The 16715-nt window shown below is 55.4% G+C and overlaps 1 protein-coding gene across 6 annotated transcripts in view; it reads right to left on the reverse strand.

Moving 5' to 3' along the window:
• Window positions 1–245: 245 nt before the first annotated feature.
• cbfa2t3 (CBFA2/RUNX1 partner transcriptional co-repressor 3) overlaps window positions 246–16715 on the reverse strand; it is a 37385-nt gene continuing 20915 nt past the window's right edge. For 2 of the 6 annotated variants that reach the window (XM_023790754.2, XM_023790759.2), the window contains exons 2-12: window positions 11412–11558; window positions 9672–9913; window positions 9451–9540; window positions 8408–8589; window positions 7118–7398; window positions 6791–6876; window positions 5626–5851; window positions 5319–5387; window positions 4592–4645; window positions 2575–2765; window positions 246–2078 (exon numbers count right to left, since the gene is read on the reverse strand). In XM_023790754.2, the coding sequence (XP_023646522.1) occupies window positions 1734–2078; window positions 2575–2765; window positions 4592–4645; window positions 5319–5387; window positions 5626–5851; window positions 6791–6876; window positions 7118–7398; window positions 8408–8589; window positions 9451–9540; window positions 9672–9913; window positions 11412–11558 (1913 nt within the window). In that variant the 3' untranslated portion in view covers window positions 246–1733. The remainder of the gene's footprint in view (window positions 2079–2574; window positions 2766–4591; window positions 4646–5318; window positions 5388–5625; window positions 5852–6790; window positions 6877–7117; window positions 7399–8407; window positions 8590–9450; window positions 9541–9671; window positions 9914–11411; window positions 11559–16715) is intronic. The other 4 variants (XM_023790756.2, XM_023790758.2, XM_023790757.2 and 1 more) reach the window with 4 other exon arrangements.

Consider the following 16715-nt stretch of genomic DNA (forward strand, 5'->3'; position numbering starts at 1 on the left):
AGGAGACTCTGCTGATAAATGTCTTTCTTTATGTTACAAAGTTCAACCCCAAAACATTAAAGCGCTGGATTCTTCCTGTCAGGGGGTGGTCTGCACACAAACATCAGAGACAAGACGTTTTTTTCCCCTTAAAAAATAAACAAAACCAGTATCTACAAACAAGGTTTATCCCCTTCACAAATTATATATATATGTATATATGCATGGATACATACATACATACACACACATATAAAGCGTATACATATATATATATATATATATATATATATATATATATATATATATATATACACACACACACACTGTGTGTCTTGTTGAGGTGGGCCGAGATTAGCTAAAGGGGCCATGGGGTGTGGAGGAAGGTACACATGAGGGAGGTAGAGAAAGAGAGAAATCAACAGTGCTCTGCATGCTTTCGAAAAAGGAAAGTAAAAGCGGAAAGGTCAAACCCCCTTAAATGTCTTTGGAGAGAGACAAAGAGCTTCCAATCTGGAGGGTTTGCATGTGGGACAAGGTCTGTTTCAGTGCCGTTCAGTTCTGTGAGGATCAGCAGTTCTGTCTTCACTGGGAGCCGGCCAGCATCTTTTGGTTTCCAGTCCATCACCGCTCAAAAAAATAAGTAAAGTCACTGTCTTGTTCACTTTCTCATCAGTTCTGCTTGTTGCTGTTTTCGTGTGACGGGAAAAACTCCGGAAGTGATTTTCCCATCACCATGGAAATGTGTCTGAGTGACAGCAGGGTTGCTGTCGGTTCGGCTTCGACGCACGGGGCCCCGGGCCCTGCTGCTGCTCCCCTCCCAGCGCCGACCCCGCAGAGAGGCTGAAGTAGCTTGCGTTTGGTTACGAGATCAGTGCTCCTCCTCGTCACTTAGTAACTTTGGCAGTGTAGTAAAAATAGAAAGGTTTGGATCGTGTTCTTTTAAAATTCATTTGGGTTCACATCTGTACAGAGAGGTGAGTCCGGTGTACATTTTCTTGGCTCGCTAGCAAGGTAGTTAACGGGTTTTTTTTTTTTTAATTTTCTCTATTCCTTCAGGATTTTTGGATTATTCTTTTATTATTCTTGTTTAAAGCCAAAAACAAACCTTTAAAGTTATTATTTTGTGAGATAAAGCGTCACTTTTCTTGTTGAAGAGTCCCTCTTTGAGGTGAGCCTAGCACTGTATGTGTGCATACGGGGGGAGGGGGGGCATAACCCCACAACTGTCATGTTTCAGAAGATCGGTGTACCATTACCCCCCTCATGTTAAATGAGGTGAAATATTTGTTTACTCCATCCCCCCCCCCCCCATATACACAACATACAGTGGGTTTAGGTTACCCAAGCCAGACAAAATCACCGTAAGTTGCTGTGATGGCTGAAGTGCTGTGCTGATGTTAAACTGTCTGGTTATTAACTGGCAATAAGATGGCGGACTTTTTAGCTGGAACCTGTGTGTCGAAGGCAGTGGAGGGTGTTCATGTTTATCGGTGCGGCTGTGGGTGAAATAAGATCTGGCCTGACCGCACAATAAAGCAAATACCTCGTGTCTTCACGAGTATGTGTGTGTGTGTCTGCACACGCGTGTGTGTGGTTGACCGAGAGACAGCGAAGGTTTTAGGGGTAGCAAAAAGAAGATCTTCAGGTAGCTGAAAAGTGGCACCCATTAGCTACAGCTCAGGGGGTGATAGTTCTCAAAGGAGATTCTTCAGTCTGTTGTGGAGGGAGTGGGGTTGCTGTAACGGCGGCCGTCAGCGGGAGGCGCTGTCCAGCAGGGCAGGAGTGGCAGGGGTTGTGGACCGTGAGGCGCTGCTGGAGCTGGCTTCCTTTGGACTGGCCGTGGTGCTGTTGCTGCCCCCCCCGGCACCAGCAGCCGGGCCGGACAGGGAGAGGGACGCAGGGGGGTTGCTCTCGGAGTGTGTGGGGGGTGCCCCGGAGGAAGAGGAGGACGAGGAGGATGTTGCCCCTGGCAGACTCTGCCCACACACGTGGTGGTGCTTCTCCCAGTCCCGGTGCTGGCAGAAGGAGCCGCAGTAGCGCGCCGTGTTGCAGCCACTGCATGTCTCGCTGGCCTTTCGCCCGCAGTTCCAGCAGCTCTGAGGGGGGAGGTAGGGGGGGGGGGGGGGCAGAGGGGCTCTCCATTACCCACGGCGACGTAGTTTGAGTGACTGTAATATTTAGGCTCTTTAATGTTGAACTGTGCAGGGGCAACTCTAGGAGTTTTTTAAGGTAGGGGCATAAGAGCACCGTAATTCACATAGAGGGGCCGTCCTTATCATTAACCAGTGATATGCTTTGAATCTGTGAGTGACAGGGGGCACTCCGGCAGCCAATCAGCTTTCAGCTGGGGCCAGCGCCCCTGTGGCCCCGCCCTTGTATATACCCCTGTAAATGAGAAATGTGAACTGGGTTGTCTTTTTTGTTGCTATGCTATGAATGTGACAGGACAAAACACTGCGAGCCATTTGTGGGCCTGGGGATATCGAGGCCGTGTGCGAGTGTGCCGGTACTGGGGGGGGGGGGGGGGGGGGGTTGCCTGGCAGCGTATGGGGGGTTTGCGAGTGTCAGGGGCACATGTGTGTAATCTCACACCTCGCTGGAGTCCTCCTGCTGGTTAATGACGGTCAGCGCGTCCTCAGATGCTTGCCTCTTGGCCTCGGCCAGTGCCCGCTCCATCTTGGACCTTTCGGTGGAGATCATCTCGTGGGCTTTGCGCTCAGCGTCTGACACGGCCTTCTGCAGCTCTAGCATGGCCTGTCTCTTCACCTCGTTCACCGCCTCCTCTGCGAGGGGGGGGGGGGGGGGGGACACGGGAATGTTAGAACTCCCCCCCACACACTGAGTACGGGAGGGCCCAGTCATCATCCTTTATTGAGGCACTCTAAGCTTTCAGCTTGTCGTATCGCGGCAAACAGATGTACATCATCCAAGATTTAAAACATTCTGTCAGAAAGTCCTTAATAATTCATTACAACAAGTCCGGTAACAATCATCTCCAGCCTGAAAACAGCAGCTGTCTCCCAACTTTGTTTGCAAACTTCCTTAATAATGTGGAATTCTGGGTATCATCTCCTTTTGACGTTTTTTTTCTGAATGAATAGAAGAAAAAAATTGGAAACAAGGAAACCACTAATGACTCCCAGACGCATGATGTAGAACCAGAGAAATGCGGAGCTCACTTGATTGGGCCCCATCCTCAGCTCTTTGTTCCAGAAATGCCAAATGTGCTTGAATTAAGACTCGGCGCTTTTTAGAACGGGCAGGTGTGCGGACTACCTCACATAAGGCCCCCAAAATAAGCACCCGCTCTCCTGTCCTTAAGAAGACAGATCATCAGGCTGGTCTAATTGTGTGTTCATTTGGTCGGCTATTTATCTTACTACATCATGACAGACTGAACAAGGATAAACATTGACTTGGAAATAATTATCTCTCAGGCTGACAAAAAATATTTCTCTGGACAAAACACCGCAAAGTGAATGCGTTGATCTTCTGAATTCATTTAAGGAAATGACATTTTTATAAGCGCCAGAGTAACAGAGAGGTTGGAACGCGACCCAGTCCGTAAACATTTCGCAGGCCCCCTGGAACTCGAGGTAGCCACTGGATAAATGTCAGCTGGAACCACTAGAGGGGATGGGAGAGGCAGATGTGGCAATCGTAATGCTGCCCCCCCCCCCCCCCCCAAAAAAAAAGTCATTCCCATACGCTGAGTCTACCCTAAGCATTCTGCCAGTCTCCAGTGTCATCTTACCTCCAAATGAGTGATGCAACATAATGCTTGAAAAATCGGGGAAACAGGACTTCACCAGCGAGGATGCCTGCATCACTTTGTACTCAGCGTCTGTTTTATATTTGACGGGGGTCACGCTGCCAGACTTACGATCCAGCCACGTGTTTCTCGGTACGAGGGAACATGGAATGGGGGCGACAAACGGTATAGGGGTTTGTTTTTTGGTGTCCCGAGGCTAAAAAATGTTTTAGGCATGCGTGCGTTTTCCAGAAACTCCAGCCCCCCAACCACGCAACGCAGATCTGCTTCGGCCTCTGGGAGCGAGCAGCCACGAGCGAGGGTCCCGCTGCCTCCCACGCGTGTCACGGCCCCCGTCCCCGTTACGTGTTTCCTGCATCCACCCTCTCGGTTTGGGGTCCTGGCCGTCCCGTTATCGGCCTTAAAGCGACTGCCTCCCTAGGATTACTTTGCAAATGTAATTAATTTTATCAAGGAGGCTCCAGAGCAGATGCTGAAGCAATTAGCACTTAATGGAAAACACGGGCCAGCAATAATAATATTTTAGTTCTAGTGGGATTCGCTAGGTTACTTTTTTTTTTTTTTTGCAGTTCCGTTCCCTCTCTTTTTTTCGGCAGAATGGCTTGTACCCTTAGACCTCACAGGACTGCTGAATGTTTCTGGCGCCATAGTGACCCGCTGGGAGAATCAGCCACCGGGTGGCGACGGCGAGAAGCCCAGGGCTCCCCGTGGAGTTGCTCAATCAGATACAGGAGGGAGGGCAGATAATCCCGGCGCGCTTGCGCTCGCGGGCACCCGCGGTGCTTAACCTGGCACTGGTGGGTCTCGCGGGGGCCGGGCGCGGGTGCCGTGACTTACCCTGCTTGTTTTGGAGGTGCTTTAGTGCTGGTGAAAGGGGCAAGCTTGTGGCACCTGCGTGAAAAACAACTGCAATTAAAAGGGCATTACTGCCAGCGAGGATGCAGCGCGGCTCTGCTAGGTGCCTTTCGGTTCCGGTTTGTTCTTTCTGGGGCCCCAATCAAAAAGTCACTTTGGGGCCCCCCTTTAGTGTAATAACTGCTTGTGGCCAACAGGGGGCCAAACCTCGGGCACCCCATGCAAATGCATGGTTTTAGCAGTAAGAAAAACCCCCACTGCTGATGCCGTATTGGATCCGGGCCCGGCTCAGTCTGGTTATCCATTATCTAGTCCAGGCTGTCTAGGACTGTGCTAATGTCCAAACCCAGGCCTGGGGTACGTCGTATGTGACCCCAGCTGGTCCAAGCTGTTGCAGTCAAACGCTGCAATAAACGGCGTCAGCTGTCACTGAGGCTTTTTAGCGCAAACAATTTTATGGAAGGGGACTAACAGATTCCCCCCTTCCCCTCCCGCAGCAGTGGAGCGAAACCCGCTCGATCGCCCTCCGCTGTCAGCTGCGTCCGGTCGCTGCATTTTCACTGCGGTTTTTAACTGCAGTCGCCTTGCACGGCGGTGACAGATGGAGATCGGCGATCGCTAATGACACGCGCACTTGCAGTCTCCACCCTTATGTAACCGGGCCTGGGCCATCTGTAGCGACAGGCCTGTCCAGACGCTCGCTGCTTACCTGCTTTCCTCCAGATCTCCTCGGGCAGGTATCCAGAGGGCGGCCGGTGCAGGAAGTCCCGATGGATCTCTGCGGAGACAGGCAGAGAGACGCCATTGCCCTCGAAGATCCTTTAACGAGATACCGGATGGGCGTGGGGGGAGGGAGAAGGGGGAGGGGGGCATCGCTAATCGCGGGCTTACGCTCCACCATCATGGAGATTAAAGGGGGCTTTCGACTCGATTTGTGCGGGGTTAGCCAACGGAGCCGGTGTAGCGTGACGGCGGCGTGTGCATGCTGGCGTCGCAGGACGGCGCCGGAGGAGTACCTAGGGGCTGCGGCTTGCTGCTGTTAGGAGTGTTGGAGTTGTGAGGAGGTGGAGGAGAAAGGTGAGGGAGGCGCTGGGCGGAGCTCCCACCTTTTTTCATATCCTCTACGTCACTGTAGCGCCGGATCCAGTGGTTCATCTCCTCGCGGTCGGCCTCCTGGCAACGCCGCAGAACCGTGAGCGACCGGCGCGTCTTCTCCACCATGTCCATGATGCAGTTCAGCAGCTGTGGGGAGGCGGAGGGCGGGAGAGCGAGTCAGGGACCCAGGGGACGGCAGAGTGGCTCCATCCCTGTTCACCGTCAAGCGCTAACCGGGCTGACGCCGGCGTAGTGCAGGGGACGCGGCCATATGGATGATGGCTCACCGGATACAATCACAGGGGAAAGTCTTACGCGTTTCCTTCACTTACAGGAGGCTACAGACAGCCGAGAAAAAGGGTCCCATTGTCCACAGCCCTAATTCCAGCCCCACCCTCATTCCCTCCCCGGGAAGATGGGGACGCTGCCCAACGTGTCAGCCTTTCAAGAACACGGCCGCGTTTTCTGGGACGCCGGCCGACCCTTGTCTCGGCGTACGGGGGCGATGGCGGCTAGCCTGGGCGGTCCCATGGCAGCTGATGTTCACGGATGTCAGCGGCTCCATGCCACCCTCCATCCCGGACCTGCCCCTCATCACCCTCTGCCAACGCCGTCTTCCTCTGCCACCCTGCGGCATGCCCCTCAGCCTCCCTCCCTCCCTCTCTCTCTCCTTCCCTCTCATTTCCTCTCTACCTCTCTGTTGGGTCTATTTATTTTCAGTGGAGTGTTTCTAATTTGGCCGGCTCCCAGCAAGGCCGCTTCCCTCCATGACTGCAGCCCTTGTCTCAGCTGCTCGGCCCAGCTGGAACTCCACTCCGCTGGGGCCCCCGCTCCATCTGTGGCCCTTTTTTGGTCTGTGTGTATGTTTGTGTGTGTGTGTGTGTGTGTGTGTGTGTGTGTCTGTGCGCGTGCGAGAGAGAGAGAGAGAGAGAGCGCTCAGCACTTGGGGAAGGTAAAGGACTCGCACTGCTTGCTCTGGGCCCACCAGGCCGGGCCCCAGCCCTGAAAACGGGCCACAGGGGTTCACCTGCCTCCCCATTGGACCCCCCCCCAGCACCCCGGCAGCCGAAGCTCGGCGACACCTACATTGTCGAGGTGCTTCCACTCCTCCGCCCACTCCCGATCCGTCAGCCGGTGATCGATTACTTCTTCCTGGCGGGCCCCATGCACCGCTGCAAGGCAGAGATTCCCAGTGAAGCCCCCGCCAGCCACGGGCCCCCATCCCCACCCCCGCCACCCGCCGCATCCGTGTACCGGCTTCCCAGGGAGGGCCAGGCAACAACTGCAAATGTAAACCAAATGCGCCTGGGAAGCGGCTGATCGTGCACAGATGTGGCGGTTTGCGTGGCGTGGCGGCGTGTTTCGGGAACATAGCCGTCAGCTTTTCAGTTCCAGCCCCCATTCCCCGCTCACCCGTCTGCCGGTGCCGCTCGCGGGCCTCCCGGTGCTCGGTGTGCCGGTACGCGTCGCGGTAGTGATGTGCCAGGGCCATGTCCTCCAGCCGGTAGTGCTGCGGCCCGGGGGCCGTGGGGGGGGCCAGGCCGTTGGCCGTGGGGTGTGTCAGGCCGTTGGGGGGTGGGTGGCTGGTGAGGCTGCCGCTGGGGCTGTACCGCTGGCTCGGGCTGACCGTGCAGGGCCGCTTGGCTAGGTGCTCCGCGTGGAGGCCCTCTCTGTCCGCACCATTGTCTTTGGTCCTGGGGGGACCAACGAGGGGGGTTAGGATACACACACGGCAGGGACCCGAAGAGCGCAAGCGCGCCGGGATTATCTGCCCTCCCTCCTGTATCTGATTGAGCAAACCCAGAAGTTTTGCCTGCTGGACTGATGGGGTGTCATTCCACGTCACTGCAAACCCCATGCTGCCTCGTCCCTGACAATCACCACATGCACCCCCCCCCCCCCAAGGTCAAACAGGTGAGGGAAGGGGGGCTGAGAGTGGCAGCCACCTGAGCGGATGGTCCCCAGGGTGTCACTTGGGTGTGCCGGCGGGGAGGAGGTGAACGCCGCGGGGGCACCAATAGACCTGCCCCCTTGGCAGAAAAGTCAAATCAATAGCTGGACACACCTATTCAGGCCAGGAGCCTGTGTATGGGGGGTGTCCAGATTACAGGGGGAAGACCTAGCCCCCCCCCCCCCCCCCCCGCTGGCCTGCCCTCTGCAGATCTGGCCAAGCTGGGCTTTGGTGGGTAACCATCTGGACACATCCCTGACATATGGCTGGTTGAGGGGGGGGGGCTATGCAGAGAAAAGCATCCCAATTATACAAAGATTATTCTTTTTTTTCTGTTTTCATGTGTTTCAGAAGTGCCAGCAGGGGAAGGGGGGTCAGCGTGGACGGGGCTCTGGGGGCAAGGACAGGCTCGTGTGTGAGGGTGTGTGAAGATCCGCACCCATCCGTATTTTGCGAAGACGTCAACTATATATTTTTTAACTCCTTGAACGGAGGGGGTGGGTCCCTTTTTTCTCCTAGGGTGCAAATGCCATATAGCGTATTGTTTCACAGTATCTGTAATTACCTCTGTTCTTATGTGAACCTGAAGTAGATATCATATGTTAAATAATAAAATCCCTGGAAATGTATACAGTGTAATACTTGTCGGGATGTGCAAAGGGCAATAAAGTGTTTGACAGGAATAGAGGTGCTGAAGCGAACGCCGGACTAATGCAGGTTAATGACTCCTGTGTGCCATGGGCGGGGTCTACCTGTCGGGGGTCTTCCTCTTGCCGTGCTCGTTGATCTCCAGCAGGATCTCGGAGGAGTCCAAGGGTGAGCTGGCGTTGGCGTCCAGCAGTAGCTGCTCGTGCTGGGCCAGGTACTGGGCCGGCGTCTGCTTGGCCATGCGGGCACAGTGCAACAGCTCCCTCTGCAGGAGGGGCAGGTTGGCCTGGGAGGGCAAGGAGAGCATGGAGGAAGGGGAGAGAGGGAGAGGGCAAGGAGGGAGGGAGAATAGCAGGTAAAGATGGAGGGAGGAGAGGAAGAATATGGAAACAGGATCAAACAAAGGAGGGAGAAGAGAGCGAAAGAGAGAAAGGAGTCAGGGGGAATGGTAGGAAAGGGAAGGAGAGGGAGAGAGGAGGAAAGAAAGGAGAGTGGGGGGGGCAGATGGAGGGAAACACAGAGTGAGACGACACAGACGCAGGATCCCACCCCTGTCTGCATTCCTCCCTGCCTCCATCGGCAGGGGGGGGCCCCCCAGCGCTCTGACGAGAGACAGCAGCCGAATGCGGGTGCCGGCTGGCCGCTCATTAGCAGAGGGCTGGGGCTCAGCATTCTGAGCCGGCCACCAGGGCCAGATCCAGCTCAGCAGGCTACTTCCCCTGACGGGCCGGGTGGCTGCACCTTAACGAGGACCCGCCCACTTCACGGTGCCTTCTCATTGGCCGTTTATGTGCCCATGAGTCGCAACCAATAAAGAGCGGGCACTCATACACCCTGGACTGGATGCCAGTCCTTCACTGGGCACACACCCTGGGAGGACTCCCACGTGACAAGGGGAGAACATGCAACACCCCCCCCCAAAAAACACACACACACAGAGCTGGGGATATGAATTGAACCCCCGAACCTGGAGGCGTGGTACCGCAGTCATTAGGGGGAGGGACAAGGAACCGTGGCACAGATCCCGTAGGTCAGGATTTGGCCCCTTAACCGTGACACCTCCCGCACAGGTGGACGACTGGCCGCACAGAATTCTGGGTGATTCCCCAAATGAGACCCTCCACCATGACAGGTCATGGACTCTTACCTTCAGAAAGGGAATGACGAAGGGCCTCAGCGGAAAGTTGGTGGCTTCCTGGAGTTTCCCGTGGAATTCCTCGATGGTCAGGGTGGAATTCTGCCCCAGAGAAAGAGCACAGGGTGATGAAAGGAGGGCAGAAGATGGATCGTGCCGAGATCCGTGGCGGAGATGAGAGAGGGATGCCGATGACAAAACATCGGCATCGCGGAGGGAGACGTGGGACTCACCACCAGGCCCAGCACCAGGCTGCGGACGCGCTCGCCGATCTCCGGCGAGATGTCATTGCCGAACTGCTGCAGCGTGGTGAGGAAGCGCTTCAGCTTGCAGAGCTGTCGGGCGCCGCAGGCGGGGGGCAGCTGCTGGGTGGACAGCGAGGCCGTGGATGACATGGCCGGCCCGTTGCTGAAGCCGTTGGGGGTGGAGGGTGCCCCGTTGAGGGCTGTGGGCGAGTGGCCGCTCCCGTTCAGCACTTTGGGTTGGGGGGACAGAGGCTAGGGTCAGTTTCTTTTAGGAAAGATCCATGGCCCACCCAAAAGCCGGGGGGGACGTGGCCCGGACTCCCGCCTCCGTTGGGGTGCATCCCCAGCCATTTTTCACCCCCTTCCAGCCAGAAATGCCCACCAGACTGCCCCCTTCCCCCCGTATCTCACTCACTGAAACACAACTATAAGAGGAACTTGTTAAAGAGCTGCCTGAAATAGCCCAGGGGGGGCTGTGTAACTTTTACTCCAATAGCAGGTGTGTTGCTAAATCAGACCCCGCACATGTCCACCAGCTGAAAGTAGATTCGCAGCTTTCGGGTTCCGAAGCCCCCCCCAACCCACACTCCACACTCCTACCCCCGTCCTCATTTCCCAGTTCATCCTAATACCCCCCCCCCCTCAGTGTCCCGAATGAGCTTCTTCTCAAATCTGATTCTGTCCTGCGTTACCACAATGAGGCACCGTCCTGAAACCCTTGAATGTGTGTAACTTGCTCTTAACATCACATAAGTACTTTGCAGAACAAGCCTCTTAAACGGACACCATCGCTCAGCTGCAGCAGATCCTGAGGGTGGGATCGGTGTGTATCTTCGTCCTCGTGAGTTTGCGTGAGAGTCTGCGCGAGTCTTACACGCTCCCTGTCTGCGCGAGTCTTACACACTCCCTGTCTGCGCGAGTCTTACACGCTCCCTGTCTGCGCGAGTCTTACACACTCCCTGTCTGCGCGAGTCTTACACGCTCCCTGTCTGCGCGAGTCTTACACGCTCCCTGTCTGCGCGAGTCTTACACGCACGCTGGGGGGGTGGGGACCATGTGACGGGCACTTGCATTCTGGTTATGGAGCGGGGAGCGGTCCGCACTGATGGGCAGCAACGCAACAGGTGAAACAACACGGCTTCTCGTGACTATATAGGGAAGAAACAGGTCCCAGGGCCTACAGCAGTGTGCGAGTGGCCCCTGTGGGTACACCCCCCCCCCCCCTCGCCGGACGACTCCAGGGTTGGAGAGGGTGTCACACCTGGGCCCACGAACGCACGCGATCACCAGGAGCTCCCAAGCTGTTTACTTGAGACCAAATATATTAATGCACCTTATTCACAAGGAACTTTAACACTAAAAATGGCCTAGCGGGCTTCTGTACGTGCACATCAAGTTGGGGGGGTGGGGGGAGACAGTCCAGACATGCGTCTGCACACCACTGCGCCGGGAACGACTAGAATGATCCGGCACACCTACCCAGGGCGGAGGAGATGCTCTAATGAGACCAGAAAAGACAACAAAGCGAGCCGCCTAACATATGGAGGGGAGGGTGGGAACTTCATGCATAGAACATAAGGACAATGAGACAAGTTACCACGGTAAACATGTCCATGGTGACACCTTGCCTTTGTCTGTCCGCTCTTTAAAAATTCGAGACGCACGCGATCCATCTCGGCACAAAGATGACCGCCGCCCTCGCCAGACGGCACGGTAGCGAGGACTTACTCGTGGTGGGCGTGAATGACGCGTTGCGATTGGCCGCCTGGCTGACCGCGGGAGGGGGCGGTGGCATGGTGGGTGGGGTCAATCTGGGCTGGGTTTTGACATCGGCGGGTGAATCTGGCATCGTTCCAACCTTCTGTTCCGCGCTACCTGCGGAAAGGTGCGACGGGGTGAGATCACGCAAGGGACATACAAGGTCATTTCGGGCGCCGCCGCCCGGGCTCGGCGGGGGCCTGGATGGCGAGGCCACCCCCGTGGCACTGCCAACAGGCCGACCTGCTTGCGTGGTTTGGGCCGGAGTTGGATCCTGCAGCATGGTAAGACCGGCAGCCTGCCTTTTCGGACAGTCAGAAAAGTCATACCGCATTTAGGGGAACAACCTTGCCGGTGTCCCAGCCATGACTGGGGTGCCCTACATGTGGAATATGGGGCACTGGCAGCCTCGGGGGGGAGGGGGGGGTGATAGACAGAGGACATGAGGCTGAAGGTAAACACACATACCCTCAGCGCTCTTGGAAAGATCCAGCAACACCTGCTGCCTCGGCCGGCAGCTGCGGATAGACCCCCCCCCCCACTACTACCACCCCTGCCTTTCCTCAGCGGCGTCTGTCACCCTTCTGACCCCCCCCCCCCTCCCTCGCTGTCCCTTCCACTCCCTTCTGCAGACAGCCGCGTGACGGTCAGTGACATATGCAGTCCTTGTTGACACTGTCCATCAAGGCCATGGGTACATGTGCTGCCCCCCCCCCCCAAAACCCCAGGACCAAACAAGGCCAGCTCACCACCACCCACCCCCCCCACTTTGGTGCACGGCCCCCTCAGCGGTACAGAGGGACACGCTTCAGAGTCACCCCCGTGACACATCATTTTGAATCTAAGAGCAAAAACGTTTTAAAGTCCCACAGTTCAGGTCACTTCACAAGACACAGCCTGATTCATGCTGAAGTCGGTCAGGTGACACATCTCCCTCCTCACACTCCTCTCCCTCCTCACACTCCTAAGGGGCAGCTTTGTACCCGGGATGCGTGACTGTGGCGTTTGCTTAGCGCCTTAAACGGTCCACCCTCGCTCACTGTGGTGACTGAGTCAGACAAGGGCAACCATAGCGGAGAGGGAGCGGGAGGATGGGGCACCTCCAGCCTGCGGTGGGGGGGCACGGGGGCAGACGGCCGTGGCTTTCGCGCAACCGCTGTCCTGCCTCAGCAGCCCCTGCAGGGGGCGACTGTAAACCTGCGGGGTAGAGAATTAACTGCCTCCGTGCTGAAAACAACTTCTGAGGGCAGGCCGCCTCGCACACACACATGCACGTCTTGCGGGGAGAGGCCTGCTCACTGCCGTCGCTGTGAGCCAGGTACGAAAATAACTGCCGGTGCAGGGTCTCGGCCAGAAGCAGCAGCAGGGCTTGTAATTAGTCCCGGATCCAGAGGGATGGCAGTCGCTGGGCAGGGAGGGGCACCGCCAGCAGGGAGTTACAGAGAGGTCACAAGAGCGTCCTGGACAAGGAGCTTCTAGCCGGGGCTCGGTCATGTGACCACTCCACTGGCCTGTGGGCCGCCCACCATATGTCTGAGAACGCGCTGCCAAGCCGTTACCGCTCCGTGCCGCGCGGCCGCGTCTGCTGTGCGCACGGCCGCCTTTAAAAGAAAAGAAACAGGTTTGCCACAGCAATCCGGAACATATCAAACGGGCTGTTTATCACGGCAAATAAATCCCTTTGGGTAAATTATCACTCCAGCCCACTAAAAAAGGTGTTTATTGCACACTTGCATATTTTGGAACAACTGTAAGAATCTGGCGAACAATAAATTAATCATTATCATTGGATGAGCATCCTTCTAGTTCAATGGGGGGGGGGGGTACACAATGTTCTGTCCTCCAATGGGGGCATTAGGTCTTTGAGGAATCCTCCAGGTTGAGAAAAAGCATCCCTCTTGGGTGCTAAATGTGAATATGGAGGCCAAATGTCTGATGTTCCAGGCCAGATGTTTGATGCTACAGGCCAGATACTTGATGTTACGGGGCAGATGTTTGGTGTTACAGGCGTGGCTCTTGATGAGACAGGCGAGGGCTTGATGTTACAGGTTAGATACTAGATGTTACTGGTCAAGAGCTTAACATTGTTATAGTTAATGCGCTTCATGTTACAGGGCGGATGGTTCATGTTACAGGTCAGTTGTTTGAAGTTACAAGCTAGATGCTACATATTACAGGCCAAGGACTTAATGTTACAGGTTAGAAACTAGATGTTACTGGCTAGACTTTAGATGTTACGTGTATGGTCAACAGATTTGTTGTCAGATAAAAAGACCTTCAGCACCAGAGCGTCACTATACTGTATGTTCAGATTCACCTGTAGTCTTCAAGAGGAGGAACTCACACTAGTAATAATGATAACATATCATTTTAACACCGGTGGTAATACACCAGTATCAAAAACCTAACATTCCTAGAATATACTATGGTTATATACCCTACATGACAAACTGGGGTTAATACACCAGTGTTATACACCTGATATAACGTCAGTGGCAATATACCAGTATTATACACCTGATATACCACTGTTATATTCTTGATATGATGTATAAGTGTTAATATACCTGAGATAACGCAGTATTTGTAATATACCAGTATTATATACCTGATGTAATTTATTAATGGTAATATATCAGTGTTACACACTTGACATAATGTATCAATGGTAATATACCAGTGTTATACCACTGACATGATGTGTCAGTGTTAATACACCAGCGTTATACACCTGATATCATGTATCAATGGTAATATACCAGTTTTATATACCTAGTATAACACTGATATAAACCACAGTGTGACACTGGTAATATAATGAACCCTGTATTGGTGGAACTGATGAGCTAGTAGCTGCAGACCTGCAGATGACGGGTAGATGACAGAGCATCGGCGCTGCCGCACCACAGCCTGCTCCATTTACACGGCCACCGAACGAGGACATGGGCTCACACTGTGACGCAGGAGTATATACCTCAGGAATGTCAGAGGACTTTGGTGGGAAGGGGATGGGGGCAGGATCTGGGCCGGGACAACGGAGGGGATTACGGACAGCTGTTGGATCGCGCTGGGCTGAGGGATGGGGGCTCAACACCCAGCTCTGATACACTGCTGTGTCTGCCACAGTCCCCTGCCATCTGGGCCCATCTGTGCAGCCGGCAGGCTCCCAGAACAAGGAGGCCGATGGGGGGCGGGGTGGCACCATGAGGTGCGAACCAGCAGGATGCACTTTCCCACGGACCTCACTCTCTCCGAGGCTGGACCCCCACCTAAAAGATGTATTTATGAAGCTACCACGTCCGGCCCACACCTGAACCGTCAGGGCCGCACGCATGCCAGGGCCTGGCCAGAGATGGATGTGACCCTGTCGGTCCAATCTGTTTCATGTACCACTGCACCTCATGTACTGACAGGATGCTGAGCCTTGCTGTGTTTGCCGGTGCCTGTTTGTTCTTCAGGAGGATGGGGGGGGTTAAATCCCTCTTCACATGGTCGCTCTGCACGCACCAGGCAGGGTTCAGGCAGAAACAAGACCCCCGCCCCAGGAGACCCCTGTCCCTCCCAGACATTCCCCATTCGTTGTCGCCTGCGATCCCGCCTCCCTCCCTTCGCTTAATCCCGCACCGGACTCCAGGAATGCAGTTGTTTCCAGGGTCTCCCAGCTGTTCTGGCTCCCTGCCCAGTCTGCCTGCTCACATCTGCTGCCCATCAGCCGCACAAACACGGGCCTCACATCAAAACACCGGGATTAAAGCCGTGATCCTTCCCACCCCCACGTCCCACTCACACCCCTCGTCTCCAACCTATTCCTGAACCCACAGCACGGCACAGGTTACGACCCGACCCGGCCGACCTCTGTCCCCTGACCTGCCCCGCCCACTCCCCCCCCCCCCAGGTGATGCTTGGAGGGATCGGGAGGAAGGTGCACTGTGACTGTTTCGGAAAATCATATTGTACAAGTAAAACAGGCTCTTAAAGGGGGTGACGTGGGGGAGGGGTAGAGAATCGGGGGGGGGGGGGGTTTACAGCCCATGTCCGCAAGCTCTGCTGAAATGTTAGAGTGAATGAGAAAATGATGCTGGAGGGGGCTATCCACCAACTCCCCCCCATTACAGACCGTACCACATAGAGTCAGTCTCTGACGCGGCATCTGAACCTTTACACCCGCAAATGATAAGCCTGGGGAGGGACGCTCTGTTTCCATGGACCGCCCCCCATACCTAATGAGGAATCCCTCTGACACCAGCTGGCTGAACAAATACATTTATTGAAGGCAAACATGGTCTTTTTACCCTCCCCCCCCCCCCCAACGCCAGGCGGGATGGGACAGTTGTGGGATTTATGGGGCCCAGTGCGTCACCCCCAGAGATGGCTGAGGGTGGTGCATACCCCTTCTCCTCTGCAACGACACCCAAGCCACCCCTCCCCAGACTGGGGAATCCTGGGCAGGCAGGCAGGGTCCCTCTGGGGTCCCCCTGTGGTCTGGCTCTTCCTGTCACATTGTTGGACCACAGACCCTCAATGCTCATTAGCGCCTCCCGGTGGCAGAAGATGCGGAGTCTCTTTTGCAGCTTGTTTTTTTCCCTCTCGGCAGTGTCCGCGTCATGGTAATCGCCAGCGTTTAGCCCCATCCCCTCTAATCCTGGGAGGGTGTCAGCAGAAGTGGTTCCATTCCATATATTATTACTTAAAGGAAGGGAGAAAGAGGGAAAAAAAAACCTCTCTTCAGATTCTCTCAGTGGCCGCTAATGAAAGCCAGATGTTTGAGAAAGCTGTTATTCTCCATCTCCCTCTCCTGCTTTCTCTCCCTCCCTCCCTCGCTCTCTCCGTCCCTGGCTCCCTTCCTCTCTCGCTCCCTAACCCCCGAGCCATTCCTAAATAAAGGAAAGTATTTGTGACATTCGGCCGCGGCGAACCGTGCCAAGAACAACTCCCCAGTCCGGCCCATCTGCGGCGCGTTAGGACGGCACCGGGCACCGGGCACGAGGCGGGTGGGCGGGCACAAACACACACACACACACACACACACACACACGCTCATGGCTCAGCTCTGCACTCTGGCTCCTGTTATGAGCATTAGGAGACAGACCCCAAGGCAGAAGCAGAGCTGGACTCACAAAGCGGCCTCTGTTCAGGCTCTTGCCGCGAGGCGCCCAGCGTTTGCTGTGCTGTTGCTCGGAACCCCCCCCGACTTTGGTAAGGCTGGGGGGGGGGGGCGTCCTGTGGGCAGCCCGCACCTGAGCGGCAGTAACTGCCAGCCCCCAGCACCTGGGG

Source organism: Paramormyrops kingsleyae, chromosome 11 (genome assembly GCF_048594095.1).
Source record: "Paramormyrops kingsleyae isolate MSU_618 chromosome 11, PKINGS_0.4, whole genome shotgun sequence".
In the NCBI taxonomy this organism is placed as follows: domain Eukaryota; kingdom Metazoa; phylum Chordata; class Actinopteri; order Osteoglossiformes; family Mormyridae; genus Paramormyrops; species Paramormyrops kingsleyae.